This window comes from Danio rerio, chromosome 20, assembly GCF_052040795.2.
Source record: "Danio rerio strain M-AB ecotype USA chromosome 20, GRCz13ab, whole genome shotgun sequence".
NCBI lineage: Eukaryota > Metazoa > Chordata > Actinopteri > Cypriniformes > Danionidae > Danio > Danio rerio.
This window is the reverse complement of record NC_141040.1, coordinates 49752501-49770793: the sequence shown is the minus strand read 5'-3', so window position 1 is coordinate 49770793 and position 18293 is coordinate 49752501. Positions and strand designations below refer to the sequence as shown.

The following is an 18293-nucleotide window of genomic DNA, read 5'->3' as shown; positions in this document are numbered from 1 at the left end:
TACTTATTGATCTAGCTGCATCTTTTTTGTCTGTGAGGACAAGTTGAGTTAGATACGTTTCCTATCTCGACTCGCATTACATTTTCTCAGCCAATCAACATGGAGAATGGCTCTCTGCACAAGTTAACATTCCTGCCGTCAGTTGTTTTCAGGTTGATGTTGATAGTTTATGCAGTAAAGTTTTAAAAAGTAGTGCTGAAAAGTATAAGGTGAGGGACAGGGAAGTTTGCCCTTGATGTTCTCGTTTTTCCCCATTCAAATGCGTCATGTGGATGTGTCTCATAAAAACAAACCCACAAAATCAGCTCCTACTTTGAATGGGCCCGTGCCCATTTAGGAGAGTGTACTGCTTTCAAACCAACCATCACTATGTTGCGGTTCATGACGGCATCCGATTTGTACTGCAAAATGAATACCTCAACACCTGCCAACACAGGCAAAACAGTGACTCGGAGATGGAGTTTGAACATATTCATTAATGTACGACTAGTATATTTAAATTGATTATTTTTTACCTATTGTAGTAATTTGCACATTGTGTCAACGCTATTTGTCTAGATCAGGGCTGTCCAAACTAGGTCCTGGAGGGCCTGTGTCCTGCATAATTTTGTTCCAACCCCAATTAAACACACCTGAACCAGCTAATTAAGCACTTTCTTGGTATACCAAAAAGCTCCAGGCAGGTATGTTAAAGGACATTGGAGCTAAACTATGCAGGACACCGGCCCTCCATCATCAAGTTTGGACACCCCTGGTCTAGATAATAGCTGTATACTCTCAGTTTGACTCTTGTACAATAATCTTCCTCCAGATACGATAATTTTGAGGTTCTTGTACAATACCTTGACATTTCCAATCTGACAACACTGTCAGTAAGTAAAGAGGGGAGGGCTGGCCAGACTGACAGAAATGTCCTGATGCACCTAATAGCCAATCCCCCCATGCGTCTCACTGAGGCAGTTTTTTTTTTTTTTAATTTTTTTTTTATCTGCCCCGAGTTCATAGGCCAGATGTCCAAATTCTAGAAACATTAACAACATTATTTTCAAGTAGGAAGAAGGAATAGCCCCAACTCCGAGATGTGTGGAATGCAGAATTATTTCAGTTGTCATTTGCAATGATTGATCGGATTGTGATTCTTTTCCACAATAAAATACAGTCTTTGTCTTTTTGTTTGATTTTCACATAAAGTGCGGGAAATAAGTATTCAACAAGTCACCATTTTTCTCAAACCTATTTCTAAAGCTGCTGTTCACTTAAAATTTTCACCTGATGTTGATAATATCAAAAGAAATCCTTATCTGAAAAGAAAACAAATCTAATTTTGTTTATAAATTAGGTTGTGTACTAAAATTAATTAACAGAGGGAAAAAGTATTGAACACATGAAGAAAGGAAGGTGTAGAAAGGGAGTGAAAGTCCAGACAGCAACTGAAATCTCTCAGTTCTTTAGCAATCATCTGCCCTTCCTCAGTGTTAATGAATATTAGCTGCCTCAGCCCAATATTTACATAAGCAGGATGATAAAGTTGAAACCAGGGTGGACTTTTCTGCAAGACAATGATCTAAAACACAGCCAAGGAAACTCTCTCAGATGCGTTCAGAGAAAGAAAATCAAGCTGTAGAATGGCCCAACCAATCACCTGAAGTCAATCCAAAAGAAAATACAAAATAAAGATCCGATTTGATAGACAAGACCCACAGAACCATTAAGATTTTTACACTGTTGAAGTCTGTGAAAAAACTCACCTGAACAATGCATGTGACTCCATTCTCCATATGAAAGGCATCTTTAAGCTGCTAGTCCTTTGTTTGTTATAAGCATCTGGTCAACAGCAACTCAACGGCACCTTTAGAAATATGTTTTCTGAGAGAAATGGTGACGTGTTCAATACTTATTTCCCCTCACTGTAACTGTCTAGATACTGTTCTTCAAAGTGTATAATGTTATGATTCTTCTGGCGGCTAGTTCATTTATTTTAATGACTTGTGTTGCTTTTAACAAAGACCAATTTAATGGGAGAAATAGTTCAGCACTGCTGAAAAATTGGACTGGCTCTAATGCCCTCTTTTGGGAATTATGCTGTAGAGTTTTGTTTCTTGCAAGTAGTCTGGTTTATTGAAGTAATCAAAATTTCATCTTACACTTTAACTGCACCAAAATGCATGTATCATTGCTCGGTTTGGCCTTCAGAATAAAACTTGTATACATTTTTCTCTTCAAACATGAGCTACACCCCTCACAAGTCTATCCTTTAAGTTCATATTTTTAATAGGAAGCTATACAATATTATATTTGTGCACAGGGCCTGACATTAACACCCGCCAACCCATCAAATGCAGGTATATTTCAGCTGTGACAGGTTACAGCCACTCCCACTAGACCCTTTGGCTGATTGAAAATAATTTTTTTAATTGCCAGAGCTACCTCGTCACTAAAGATGAGAATTTAAGTTTAAGACCATTTATCAATATGCATGCAAATGTGCTCTTATAATCGAGATTCAGCACGATTGATAACTGTTTGCACGAGCAAAAGAAAGCGCGTGAGTACTGAATGAGAGGATGATCATGCGCATGGTGAGACAGACGCTCACGTTGTAAGCTAGGCACAGCTGATGTCATGCACGTGAATGTTTAATAGCTCCTGTTTCCTTGCGCAAAACAACTGTGTCTGGAAACTATACTTGTGCAATCGTTTCTCTGAAATAGATTGGGAAAAAAAAAAAACTGTTCGTGCACCCACAGTCCTGCTGCTTTCAAGACGCTGTTGCGGCTTTCACTTTTACCATTCTTTGAACAGATTATTACTGGGTCTAACTTAACCCTTGTGCGCTTGATCATCCTTTCACTATCACACAGCAGGTGTTTTGCACCTACTTTCTTTCATTTGCAGTTATTTTTGTTAATGTTTAATTATTACGATTTACAATAATTGTTTTAATAGGAGATTAATTCTCCATTTTATCTAGTTACCTGATGGTGTGAGACTTTTAGCTTAGACAAACTACTGTGTATAGTTTTAGATACATGTGAATCTTTTTTTAAACAATTTTAAAATAAATTATTTTTAAATAAAAACTGTATGTATATAGCTACATTTAATTATACAGCTTGTTTTGACACATTTTAAAAAATGTGGCGACAAAATAATTAATTTTGTGCTGCAAAAAAAAAAAAAAAAAGATAAAGTTGAGGCCTCAAAAGGTCATGTGAAAAAAAAGTGTGGACTTAACACAAAATGTGAAAATTTGTAATTTTTAGCATGCCAAAGTCAAATATTCATTCATTTTCTTGGAGGGGAGGGGGTGGGGGGTCAGTTTAATACTAAGAAATATTTCACTCTTTGTATTTTAAATAATAATGTTAATAATTAATTTATTTATTCATTAATTTTGGCTTAGTCCCTTTATTAATTCGGGGTTGCCACAGTGGAATGGACCGACAAGTTATCCAGCACATGTTTTATGCAGCGTTTGCCCTTCCATCTCCATCACTGGGAAACATTCATTCACGCACATACACTGCAGCCAATTTAGCCTACCCAATTCATCTACACCGCATGTCTTTGGACTGTGGGGGAACCCAGAGCACCCAGAGGAAACCCACACGAACGCAGGGAGAACATGCAAACTCCACACAGAAACGCCAACTGCCCCAGCCGAGGCTTGAACCAGTGACCTTCTTGCTGTGAGGCAGAGAGCACTACTTACTGCGTCATCTTTATCAAACCACCCCTAAAATAGTTCAAACCACTGTTAATGCATAATTGCGCCAATCAGTTTTAGCTAGAAAAAAAGTCTGAAAGTGGCAGATCTAGAGCACCATTAGACATCGTGTTCACAAGACTTTTTCTCGTAAAATAGGTGTTTGTATCTATATATAGCCTGAAAATAAAATAAAATCTGACGGATGGCTTGTAGTTTAACCTACAGTAAAATCTGAAATAGATAATCAGAGTCCTGTTGGTGAGAATCCACTAAATATCCCTAAAAAACCCGAAAACTTAAATGCGTTGTATTAAAGAACTAGATCTAATAAAAAAAAAAATAGGGTGATGCAATGGCGCAGTGGGTAGCACGTTCGCCTCACAGCAAGAAGGTTGCTTCTGTGTGGACTTTGCATGTTCTGTAAATTCTCTGTGTATGTGTGTGGGTGTTTCCCAGTGATGGGTTGCAGCTGGAAGGGCATCCGGTGCGTAAAATAAGGATAAGTTGGTGGTTCCTTCCGCTGAAGCGACCCAGGGTTAATAAAGAGACTAACCCAAAAATAAAATAAATGATTGAATAAATAAATTATAAAAAAATAAACGCATAAAGGACTAAAGTATGTATACACAAACTAACTGAAACAGTTGACCCCCTGATTGTCAATGTATAATTTACACACTGGATGTACTCGGTTATGTTGAGCACTGTATGAGGCATAAAATGGAGGGGTTTGCTTTCCTTCTATCTTCATTTTTTTTTCTGTTATTTCACAGTCCGGTCTTTACATTGTTAATCACTCACAGTAATCCTAACGGCTCGGCTCCATTCAGATGAGCGGAAAAGCCTTAATTTATATGTACGGCTGCTGAGTTTCTCCTCTCTGCTGGCAGAAAAGTCTGTTTTACTTGAAATGCTAATTGGCAACTACAACTGCGGCTTTCACATTCCCTTTTTATGAATGGAAGTTGTGGGTTTCCTCATGGGGATTTCATAAATCTGCTCATGTAGAAGTATTGATCTGTGTGTGTGTGTGTGTGTGTGTGTGTGTGTGTGTGAGTCTACTTGCTCACGTCTCTGCCAGGCAGCACAAATGATGGCCAGGCATCCACTGCGTCTCTCACCCGCAGTGTTGCCATAGTAACTGGAGCCATAGGGGAACACTGTGTTCCTTCGATCTGCAAGTGGGTCACGGACAGAACGACACGTACCAAGCCGCACTGACCGATATCACACGTCCACACAGGATTCCCCATTGGCTGCCATGCACTGCCACTGACAGGCTTAACACTCCAATCATGCAACTCGCAGCAGGAAGCAAAGCAGCTGGGAAAGCGGCACAATTGTCTCGGCTTGTTGCATTGCTGTAAAGAACAATCAATCGTCACTCCATATCTCGCAGAAAAGAGACGATGTGGAGCAAGTTTTAACGTCAAGAGGCTATTATAGTGTTTAGGGTCAGTTTAATGTGTAACACAAAACAACAACATAGAAGTTGTCAGAAATACTGGTTTGCTTACACTAAAAATAATTTCATTCATTTTCCTTCGGCTTAGTATCTATTTCAGAGGTCACCACAGCGGAATGAACCGCTCTCTATTCCAGAATATGTTTTATGCAATGGATGCCTTTCCAGCTGCAACCCAGAATTGGGAAACACCCATACACATTCATTCACACACTGTGACCAGTTTAGTCAATTCACATATAGCGCATGTGTTTGGACTGTGGGGGAAACCGGAGCCCCCTGAGGAAAGCCACGCCAACACGTGGAGAACACCCAAACTCCACACAGAAATGCCACCTGACCCAGCCGAGGCTCGAACCAGCAACCTTCTTGCTATAGGGCGATCATGCAACTTACCGAGTTTGGACTTTCCCCCTGATATTTCATTCATTTTCTTTTTGGCTTAGTCCCTTTATTTATCTGGGGTCACCACAGCGGAATGAACCGCCAACTTATTCAGCATAAGTTCTACGCAGCTGGGTAACAATCATACATACACATTTACTACAGATAATTTAGCTTACCTAATTCACCTATAACGCATGTCTTTGGACTTGTGGGGCAAACAGGAGCCACACTAACATGAGGAGCACATGCAAACTCCACACAGAAACGCCAACTGCCCCAGCCAAGGCTTGAACCAGCGATCTTCTTGCTGTGAGGCGAATGTGCTAACCACTGCGCCAGCGCTACCGTGCAGCCCCCCTGAAATTTCACATGAATTTAAATGTATTCTCTTTCCATTTCTGAAGATGTTTGGTGACTAAAATATTATAGTATATATATTTAATAAATATATATGTTTAATAAATCTTTCTTTGTTCAAATGCACCAAAATACATTACCTACACTTACTGAGAAAGGGAGAAAAAGCTTCATTTTCAAAATGGGTTGTGGAACTTCATTGAATTAATCAAATATTATTATATAATAAATTTAAAATAACTATTATAATGAAGACCTGGTTGTTGGTAAGAGGGTTTAAAAACTAACATGGTACGTTAAGCATTTAATTAGCATGAACTGTGATAACAGGCCTACTTTACTGGTAAATGTCCCTTCTGGTTACCCTTACACAGGTAGCAAGCAGCAGGTTTACAGTTTGAGCTGATGGACAACAAGTATGAAAGCTGAAAGACTGGATATGTTTTACACGGTAAGCGATGGTGTAATTCTTCTTACTTTTAATGTAGTTCGCATACAAAAGGCTGACGTTACGTATGGAATGTGTAAATGTGCTGCTAGTTTGTCCATTATCAGTGTTTGACTGTAAATCCTGTTTATTTACTTCTGAGTAAAACGTTGGTTTTGACAGCTATCATTTACTACGATAATATTGTAGTTTTTGCTTGATTTTATTGAATGTCACTCACATGTGAATGCCAAAAATAAACTTGCTAGAGAGTCCAAAAACGTTGATTGTGTGAAGACTAGAAGTAGAAAGACCATATTCATTGTTAAGCACAATAGATTTATTAGATATTATATAGGAGATACAGTATGTTTTTTTTTTTTTTAAATATCACACGAGCAAGAATGAGATCTGTTATTGAACGACTCATTTGAGTCAACGATTCAATGATTCCTTAATAAAGACAAGGCAACTGCTTCGTTTATAAACCAATCGGCCGTGTTCAGTGAATCATTTGGATAAACACTGCGTCAGCTCTACGTTTATTTATTTTTTCTTGCAATAAACATTGTAAATTTTTTTGATACACAAAAAAAAAGTTCCTAAAGGCAATACCTAGATTTAATACTTTCCTTGTTGAAATTTTGCTCAATATTGAATCTCTTAAGCTTATTAATAATAAAAACAATACATTTCTTAAAGCTTATGATAATCTTTTTTTGTGTGTGTTGTGTTTTTTTTTTCTCTCTCTTTTTATTGTGAATTTGTTATTGTATTTTCGTCAATGCAGTGAAGGTATTATTGTATTCGATTAAAAAAAAATTCTCTGAGAGCTCACCTTTGGATTGGCACATAAACAAGTCACTTTTGCACGAAATATCACAGCGATGTTTGGTGCAAAAGAGAGAGAGCGCGAAACTTTGATTTGCAAGTGAAAAACAGCGCTTGAGACTCGTTGTGGCAGATTCGAGCCGTTGCAGTAACATAAATTCAATGTTCCACATGCAAAAATTTAAAATTTAAAATCTTGCAATAACAGACAGTTACAATAAAAATACAAAACAATAAGTACAAACAACGAAAATAATACTTTTTTGTTTCAATGCTAGAATGCTAACACGTGTTGGCAGTTTTATCCATCAAAACAGCATAAGAACAAACTCCGCAAATTGTTTATTAAACATTTTAAGAAAATAACTGTTACAATTCCTAAGTTTTTGTTAAATTTGCACATCTTCAATCCAAAGATGTTGTTCATAGATATTTTTTTTTAAATAGCAATGCTTCACTGAAAAATGTAAATGTACTCACTAAAGTGCTTTCAAACCTTTGAGGTTCTTTTTCCTGTTGAACACAAAAGAAGGTATTTTGAAGAGTGTTTGGAATGTGTAGCTTTGCATTAAGAAAATACAATGGAAGTCAATGGCTGCCAGCTTCTAACATTGCCCAAAATAGCTTTTATTTAAGGAAGGAAAAAAAAAACAGGTTAGGAACCTGTGAGTGGGATAAGTAAATGATGACCAAATAACATTTTTGGGGTAAGGGGGCGAAACAACTTTAGTATGCACCCCTTTACCTCTCTGAGCTTCTCTGTCCTTACACACCTTCTCGTTCGCTCAGGTCAGCCGACCAGCTCCTCCTGGGTGTGTCTACGACCAGTCGAAAGCTCAGAGGGGATCAGGCTTTTGCTGTGGCTGCACCAAAATTGTGGAATGAGTTGGCGTTGAATATTAGACAAGCATCTTTCATCACTGTTTTTAAATCTCTTCTTAAAACACACTTGTTCAACTTGGCTTTTAGCACAGCGTGAGATGTTGACATTTTATGTTTATTTATTTGTATTTTAAAGTTTGTTTTACTCTCTGTTGTTAGCACTTTGGTCGACTGTTGTTTTAAAGTGCTTTATAAATAAATTAAATTAAAATTAATATCAGTGAATTTGCTGAAATATGGACAGCAGCAGATCTTTTTGTGTATGTTTTGAGCGATCAGACGGGGTTTGTGTTGACATGGTTTCTCCAAGCGTCTCCTGCAGAGTCTTTGTTGCTCTGCTAGGCGTTTCACGCTGCGGCCTGGCACTTGTTTCCCCATAATCTCCAGTCAAGGACAAAATGAGAGCCATTTCTGTGTCCAGAGGCCAGAGCCAAACAGGAAACACATCAGCAGCGCCACAGAAGGATCCTGGCACAGTGATGCCTGTCATCCACAGCAGTGCTTGAGTGAGGCTGGGACGTGCCATCTGAGCCCTGTGTGTAGACAGAGCTGTGCAAAATACAAAACTGAAGGCATGACTCCTGTTTAGGGGTCTCATTTATAAAACTCTACGTAGAACCTTATATATACATTTATTTATATATATATATATATATATATATATATATATATATATCTGATAAAAAGGGCACCTAATTTAAATTTAAAGCGACAGTCACCAAAATAACACAATTAAGACCAAAACCTAAAAGTAGCACTTTCAAAGAGTCAAAAATGATTATTTGTGGAGTATTTTATGCTAAACCTTTACAAACACACTGCAGGGTCACCAGAGACTCCATTTAATCATTTTCTGTCGCTTTTTGGGGCCGGGTCGCGGGGGCAGCAGTCTTAGGAGAGAGAACCCCGGACTTCCCTATCCCCAGACACTTCCTTCAGCTCCTCCGGGGGCATCCTGAGGCGTTTCCAGGCCAGCCGAGAGTCATAGTCCCTCCAGCGTGTCCTGGGTCTTCAGTGGGACATGCCTGGAACACCTCCCTAGGTAGGCATCCAGGAGGCATCCAAAACAGATGCCCGAGCCACCTCAGCTGACTTCTCTTGATGTGGGGGAGCAGCGGCTCCACTCCGAGCTCCTGCCAGGTGTCAGAGCTCCTCACCCTATCCATAAGAGTGTGGCTTTCAACGGAAACCTATTTCGGCCGCTTGTACCCAAGATCTTGTCCTTTAGGTCATGACCATAGGTGAGAGTAGAAACGTAAACTGACACCAGAGAATTTGTTTTTTACATTTTGTAAAAAGGGCATAATTGATCCCTTTTAAAGTGGCTCAATTAAGTCAATATTTACGTTAAATATGGTTACTTAGAATTTACTTAAAACTGTGCACATTCTCACAAAGTTTTTTTTTTTTTTTTATAGATCACAACCTTTGAGTGGGAAGTGGTGTACCCATGTTTCAACACACATTTTGTACATTTGCCTAAAGGGCTGGATTAACAATAAGTGGCACATGGAAGGAGGGGGCCCTTCATTGGCTAAAAAATTTATTTGGGTCATGATGTTAAGAAATGCCTTCTTGCTTTATGCTTTCGCATGCTGCTACTTGTTCAAAAAGATAGTGACGCTGCTAACTATATAGCTCGGAGTGGCTGTAACTCAGTCTGTATTTTGAGCAACCCTGTTTTAATTCCCCATAAGGGTGAGCAGGTGTCCCCTTTTCCCCAGGAAAGTCAATTTTTTAAGATATGAACGCTCAAAACTTGTAAGCATTGAGTTTTATGGTTTTTGTTTTTCCTACAATGGAAGTCACGCAATACCAGTTTTAGCTTTGTTCAAAATATCTTTTTTTTGTGTTCAATAGTCGAAAGAAAAAGATTTATATCCACTTCAGAGAAAGTAAATAGTGAATAAATGTTCAATTTTAGGTTAACTGTCCCTTCTAAAGGTGCCATAGAAGCAATATTTGGATGCATGCCTTGGCAAAGCTAAATAATACAAGTTTAGTACATGTAAATGTCATACCATGAGTGTCACACACTATTGTTTCTACAAGGGATCATTAATATGCACACCCACGGTGGCAGCATTTGATTGACCACATTGTCATGCACTCACGTCAAAATTGGTTCCTTGGATTAACTATATTTTTTTAAGGTCAGTGGTTGCAAACAATTTACGTGCGCTAAATTAAAACAAACGAATAAAATGTAGTAATCTTCAAATTATTTAAATACAGCCCATATAAACTGTTTGCAACTACTTACCTTTAAAAAACGTAGTAAATCCAAGGAACCATATATTTCAGTGTAGTTAGATTACACCGATATATATATTTTCTCCCTTTTATTTGCAGACTTATACTATTTATGTAGGACTCTTATTTTGAAAACTGGACAGGCATGCATGGCATTAAGGCTCATTTATTTAGTCAAGATTTTTGTCAAGTATACCCCTCACTGTGGCTGACGCAGACTCTAACGCACACGTTTTTAAAAAATGTAACTACATGTTGCAATGACTCGTATCGCAAACTCTGTGATTGGTCGGCTTAGTATCGCTGACAAGTGTGGGCGGTGCTGAGAGCTGCGAACCCAATGGAATGTCGAGTCCCGTGAAGGAGCTCCAAGATGGAAACTTTTGTTTGGTGTTTACCTTTTAAAGTTGTTGCACGTCCACTGGTTTCTGCCTCCTGAATGAGTGAGTTTTAGCTACTTGGCATTCAGAAAATACAAAACATCTGCAAAGAAACTCAACACCGTGTTAAATAAAAACCTACTGCCTAGCGTTTCAGAAGAATTCTTGCAGAGCAACACAAACAGCACGAAGTAGTATAAATGCACGACTCCACGCAAGGCAGGCACCATGGGTCATGCCGATCAATCGACGCAGAAGTATAAACCAGCACCAAGTGCATTGTCTTGTCCTGTTTACAGCTTGTCACAGTGCATAATTTGTGAAAGACGCATTAAAGCCCCGTTCAGATTACACAATTTTTATTGTTGCTTATAAAAGTGACTGCGTAATATATTATGCTAGTTTGTGTATGAAAAAAGTTGTGGGTAACAAATTCTACGCGTTGCTTCATGATTAGTCATTATATGATGTCTTCAACAGAAATTTAAAGGACCCATAAAATAAAATACATTTTTTAAGATGTTAGTATTTGTATTGTTAGTTTAACAATACTAGTTTCCCATCACATCATCAAACGCTCTCTAGTACCTGATGTAGATGCCCTTTGGTTTCCATGAACGAGACAGAGAGTTTCTGACGGGTGCTTGATTCTTTATTTTGCTCAAGACGAGAGCCATTAAACTTTCGTTGCGTAGCACCGTGAAACTACACAAAGAAACAACAAAAATCAATAAAAACAACTTGTATACAGAATAATACGACAAATAAAGATATAATGTACAGAGCGACATATGAAAGTGAAACAATGAAGTATATAACGACAGTTTGAAACAACTAATAAGAAGGCAGAGCTCACGATTAACATATACATACAAATGAACTCATGTGGCTTAAATATTAACTTCACATACCTCGCTCCGCTTTCCCAAAGGGTTCTATTAAATAAATTGTGCAGGATTAAGCCTCCCTTTTTCCATAAATCGCACAGCAACGTGTCTTCTCTTCGCTCCTGCTAGCCTGATTAACCTATTAGTCACCTAGGCTACCGAAACACGTGACATGCTCTGATGCTCTAAAATTATTTAAAGGCATATAATGATTTAGTGGTCACTTACACTCCCACCAATCATTTTATGATGAATTGAAAGAACAAACTGAAATTAATCAGAACATGATTTTGAACTATAACATGACCACGTTTACTTTTCATGACTATCAAGTATTTCAGAAATAATTATTTGGTCTGATGAGAGTGTATCATCCCAGTTACTAACAGTCAGTCTTCTTCAAGAAGTACAACTAATTTCTGAATCGGTCTTTCAATGATTGAGAGCTTGGGGGTCTGATTACGTTTGTTAGTGAGCTTTCGTTCTGCTACTCGTACCTTTACTCGTCTCACAAATCCATCACTCTCTTTGACAGTTTCAACCACTCTGCCCAACTGCCATTGACTTCTTGGGAGCATATCCTCTTTGATTATTACAACATCATTTACTCTGAGGTTTCTGCGAGGAGTGTGCCACTTTTGGCGTGTTGAAATGTTAAGCAAGTATTCCTTCTTCCAGCGACTCCAAAATTGCTCAACCAAGTATTGGACTCTTCGCCATCTTTTTGTAGCGTACATGTCTTCTTTAACAAATTTTCCTGGAGGTGGAAGTGCAACATCAGACTTCATAAGTATTAGGTGGTTTGGAGTTAGAGGCTCTAGTGAATTTGGATCATTAATGCCATCTACTGTAAGCGGGCGACTGTTAACTATGGCCATTGCCTCATAGAACAATGTTCTAAGTGAAGCATCGTCAAGTCTACCAGGACACAGTGCAATTGTGGCATTAAGTACACTGCGCACAGTTCGTATTTGTCGTTCCCAGACACCTCCAGTGTGACTTGCAGAAGGAGCATTAAAGGCAAACTCACATTGTTTCTCTGCGAGAAAGACTTCCAGAGTTTTGATGTCGACTTGTTTCAGGCAATCTTTGAATTCGTTCCTGGCCCCGACAAAGTTTGTACCTTGATCACAATAAAGTTTGCAAACTGCTCCTCTGAGGCTTATAAAGCATCTCAATGCATTGATGAAGGCATCTGTGGACAAATCTTCAATCATTTCAATATGAACTGCGCGAGATGACAAACAAGTGAATATTAGACCGTATCGCTTGTATTCTTTGCGAGCTCTCTTCACGACAAATGGCCCAAAACAGTCCATGCCACAAAATGTAAAGGGAGCAGATACTTCGACACGCTCCTTGGGAAGTTCGGCCATTCGTTGTTCTTCTGTCGGTCGTCTAAGTCTTCGACACTGCACACACTTGTGTATCAGCTTAGCAACTGATTTGCTACCTCCAATGACCCAGAATCCATTCATTCTAAGCTGCATTTGAGTTTGAGTTCGACCCTGATGGCAAATTTTGGCATGATAATGTGACAGAATTAGCTTGGTGATGTAACTATCCCTTGGTAGAATCACAGGATGTTTGAGGTCTTGACTGAGTGATGACTTCTTCAATCTTCCCCCTACCCGAAGAAGACCTTTGTCCAAAACAGGATCCAGTTGATACAACGCACTAGAATTTGGAAGAGCATTCCCATTTTCAATCATTCTCATTTCTTTGGAAAATGCTTCCTGCTGCATGAGCTTGATCACCACTTCAGCAGCTCTCTGACGCTCCTCAACAGTTATATGGTCAGTGGAGCATTTCTTTTTCAATCCAAGTCTTTTTATCCTTGCCACAACCTTCAGAAGCATTGACCAGCAAGAAAATCGTCTGAAACGACTTAAAATGTCGGAACTGTCACTAACTGTGGTCACAAATGTTTGGACTGGTTTAACTTCGGGGTCACCAACAAGCAAATTGGCAGAGGTATGTGGTGTTGGATTCACTTCTTGTTCCCACAGAAATTTGGGACCTCTTAACCAGGTTGAAGTAGCAATGTCAGAGGCATGAAACCCTCGAGAAGCATGATCAGCCGGGTTCTCTAAGGTATTAATATAGTACCACAGGCTTGGATCTGTAATGTCCCTTATGAGTTGCACACGGTTAGCAACGAATACATGAAACCGTCTTGCTTCGTTATTAATATAAGCCAAAACAACCTGTGAATCTGTCCAAAAGAATTCTCTGTCAATCTTCATTTCAAGCTCTGTCTTTAGCATGACACTTATCTTTGCAGATAGAACAGCCGCCGCAAGTTCCAGTCTTGGTATACTTGTGACTTTTGTAGGTGCGACTCTAGCCTTTGCCATTACCAAACTGCAGTGCACTTTACCTTTGTCATTTTTGAAACGAAGATAAGAGCAAGCTCCATATCCAATGTTGCTCGCATCGGAGAAGTGGTGCAGCTCCGTTTCAATGATCTCATTGAAGGTGTCAGGGTGATAACATCTTGGTATGACAACTTCTTTAAGCCTTTGAAGTCCACCTTTCCAATCCTCCCACCGTGAATACATGTCTTCTGGTAGCTGATCATCCCATCCAATGTTTTTCCGACATAGTTCCTGCAGGATGCACTTTCCCTGAAGAATAAAGGGTGCCACAAACCCAATTGGGTCGAACAGGGAACTAATGACAGACAAGATTCCACGGCGGGTCGATGGCTGATCTTTATAGTTGATGTTGAATTGAAAATTGTCATCCCTTGTTGACCACTGAACACCAAGTACACGTCCTGTTGGTGTTGCTTCAGGGTTTAAATTGAGAGGTTTAGAGACAATATCCCTTTCAGATGGGTCTATGCAGCAGAGAACATCTTCCTTATTGGAGTTGAATTTATGAAGCCGTAAACCTCCTTGTTTACAGAGTGCTTGAGCATCAGTAATTAGTTCCTTGGCTTCATCAATTGAACGAACACTGGCTAGCCCATCGTCTACATAGAAGTTTCTTTTAACAAACTCTGAAGCTGTTGGGTGTTTAACTTCGTACTGCTGTGCCAGGTACTTCAAACCGAAATTGGCACACCCAGGAGACGATGTAGCGCCAAAGAGATGGACTGTCATGCGATAGTCTTGAGGCTCTTTCTCCCAGTCTCCATCCTCCCACCATAAGAACCTCAGATAATTACGTTCGTCTGGAGGAACAAGGAACTGGTGAAACATCTTTTCTATATCACAGGTGACTGCGACTAGCTCCTTTCTGAAGCGGCAGAGTACTCCAACTAATGAATTTATTAGATCAGGCCCAGTCAACAGAGTGTCGTTTAGAGATATACCACTAAACTTAGCTGAACAGTCGAACACAACCCTCAGCTTACCTGGTTTCTGAGGGTGGTATACTCCGTGGTGTGGAATATACCATACAGTCTCTCCTTCTGATATCTCAGGGGCTAGTTCAGCATCACCTTTGTCAACGACTTCCTTCATGAAGACTTTGTAGTCATCCGAATATTGCTTGTTAGATTTGAGCTTTTTCTTCAATTGCTGCAGCCGGGCAACTGCCAGCCTTCTATTATTTGGCAGTGATGGTTGGCTGATACTCTTGAAAGGGAGGGGAAGTTCATAATGTCCATTATCCTTCTGTTTGATGTTGGTACTGAGATGTTGAATGAAACGAACATCCTCTTGAGACACACTTTTATCCTCATAACCTTTCTCATTAAAATCTGACTCAAGAATTTTCAAGACATCATTGGGTGATGGAACAAATATCTCCTTGACTGCAACTCTGTGGACAAAGCTCTGATTTCCCTGCCTGTCTAGGTGTGGATTAGAGAGACCTATAATGCTCCAACCAAGTTCAGTTCTTTGTGCGAATGGTTCATTTTCATGACCAATTATAACTTCAAGGGGAGCTAGAGCTGAAGGGCAGTCATATCCGATTAATAATCCGACTTCGCAGTTCTGCAGTGATGGCAATTGATTGGCCAGATGTTTTAGGTGAGGCCACTCCAGTGCTGTGCTCTTCGTTGGGATATAGGACTTATCAACAGGAATGAAGTCTCTTGTATATGCTTGCCGTAACTGAATGGAGTTTGCTGCTTGGAGTCCTCTAACTTGCAGACCGCAAACCCTGTTACTTGCCGTTATAGTATCCACAGCTGTCATAGTGCTTAATCTAAGTTGAACTGGTTGCTTGACTGCATTTAGATCATCAAGAAGATCTTCCAAAATGAATGTTGAGTCACTCTGCGTGTCCAGTAGCGCATAAGTGAGTACTTCCCTTTGAGGCTCTTCCACTGTTGAAATAAGGACTGGCACAATACTGGAAGTAGCAGAAGAGCTTTGTGTGAGTGCATGGGCCATAACTTTCTGAACTTCCTGACTTGCTTGTACTTCTGTTGAAGTTTTATTTAATGGTTTTGGAGACACCATATGTCTTTCTTCATGTAAGCATGTGGGGTGATTGCGGCCACATGTTCCACACTTATGTCGTCTTCTGCATTTTTTTACAATGTGCCCTTTCCTGAGACACCCATAACAGAGCTGATTTTCTTGAATGAAGTTCTTCTTGTCTTCAATGGTTTTTTCTCCAAATGCAGAACATTGGACAATGCTGTGGTTTTCATCTTTACAGACAATGCATGATACTTTTGACTTTACGCTAGATGTATTAAGCCCTTTAGAACTGAACTCTTTCACGTCAGTCTTTGTACTGAGCGCCTTAGCTCGCTTGGGGAACTTTTCATCTGAATTTTTCATATTCATGAATGGGGAAGTAATGGGGTTACAAGCTATTCTAGTTTCCTTTTGCAAGAACTCTGTAAAACACTTGAAACTTGGATAGTCCCCTGATGCATCTAATTCTTCCGTCACAATTCGATTCCACTTGTGTACAACCCATTCAGGAAGTTTCTTTAGTAGCTTGTAGTTTTCTTCACAGTCATTTAGAATAGATAATCCCTTAATGTGTGGCATTGCCTCAGCACATCCTTGCAGGAAATCTGTGAAGTCTCGCAGTGCAAGTGGGTCATTTATTCCAATTTTGGGCCACCTCATCAGCTTGTCTCTAAAGGCTTTTTGTAGTATGAATGAATTCCCATATCTATCTTGCAGGACCTTCCATGCTCCATGGTATGCATCCTCTGAATTTCTATAGAAATATCCCTCCACAGCCTTACGAGCTTCTCCAACAAGGTACTTTTTAAGATAGAACATCTTCTCACCAGGTGGGAGGGGCTTTCTTTCTATAAGAGCTATGAAGGACATCTTCCAATCTATGAATTTCAATGGATCACCAGCGAAGATCATGGGTTCAGGCACAGGCAGTCGATGTGTGCTTAGTGAGTCTGCTATTGCTTGAGCTAAAGAAACATTATTCTGAGATGGCTGGGCTTCATGCTCTGCCTTGAATGTTTGCTGAGGCAAGAACAATTCAGCTTCTGGGTTTAACTGAAATCTGTGAATGCTAGAATCTATTTCTTTATCACCAAATTGACTGATCCCTTCAAGATCATTGTACACTTTCACACGAGCTGCTGCTACTTTTACTTCCTTGTCTACTTGCAACTGATGCAGCCGTTTTCTTTCTTCTTCAAGCTTTAGCTGCATTTCTACCTCTCTTTGCTTTATTTCTGCTAGCATTTTAGCTTCAGAAAGCTTCCATTCACTCTCCATTTTATTAAGCTTTGCTTGTTGATCATGGATTTCCTGCATAGCTTTAGCTTGCTCTTGTTTTGCTGCAAGTTCAGCTTCTGCTTCAGCTCGCTTACTTGATATCTTGGAAGAGGTCTTTGACTGATTACCTGATCCTAACGATGACTCTGACATCACTGTGTTTGTTTTTGTGCATCCAAAGATTGATCCATATTCATCTTTATTTAAGACTTGTCTCACTCTTTCCTTCACAAGCTCTTCATTGTAATCTTCACCTATTGTCTCCAGCCGCTTACTCACAAGATCAATAATTTCAGCAGTCAGTGCAGCACAAGCATCCATACGATTGACAATGTCTGGAGATGTAGCATGGTTACGCAATATTGGCTCATAATGCTGATGGACTAGATTACATTGATTTTGAATGTCTTGCTGAATTTGTTCTAGATTCTCACGTGAACAGAACATTTTTAATGTTGATCTACAATCTTTTGCAGTCTCTTTCCAACTGTTATAAGCTTTATGGAAAGCTTTCTCTTGTCGCTTGGCTTCCTGTTCACGCATTTCCAGACCCCTTTCTGTGAAGCTTCTTTCACGTGTGCTTGATCTGACCTGCTGCACAACTGGGTTGCTTATTTCTACTGTTGGGAGTGACATTTCATCTGCTTGTTTGACTGCATGCGCTTCTTCATGTGTACTATGTGTATCTTCCATAGCCTCTTCAGCGTGTACAGCTTCCATAATTAAAGAGGAACTTAAGCAGTGAATAATAACACTCTCACCAGACCTCTAGCACGTAAGCACCCAAATAAATTAGCAAACAAGATCAATATAAATGCAAACAGCAGTATATGACATCCAAAATATTAGCTTGTAACAGGAATAACAAGGAAATGTCAGTTTTCAAATAAGTACAGCTAACATTAACACTGATTGTAATTTTTCTAATGCTAAATAAAATAAATTAAGTTCTTTTTTTTTTTTCTTAAATTCTACTCAAATAATGTAATTCAAATCTTAAACTATGAAGTAAATGTTCTTTATAACATTATTTATTTCCTTTTATTTAAAGTCCT

At 39.3% G+C, this 18293-nt stretch overlaps 1 protein-coding gene across 1 annotated transcript in view; it reads right to left on the bottom strand.

Moving 5' to 3' along the window:
- Positions 1 to 11321: 11321 nt before the first annotated feature.
- The window catches only part of LOC103911210 (uncharacterized), a 7800-nt gene continuing 828 nt past the window's right edge, over positions 11322 to 18293 (bottom strand). Inside the window, exon 2 of the mRNA XM_087298722.1 lies at positions 11322 to 18293. This exon is cut by the window's right edge and continues 417 nt beyond it. Coding sequence (XP_087154848.1) covers positions 11968 to 17958 — 5991 coding nt within the window. The 5' untranslated portion in view covers positions 17959 to 18293 and the 3' untranslated portion in view covers positions 11322 to 11967.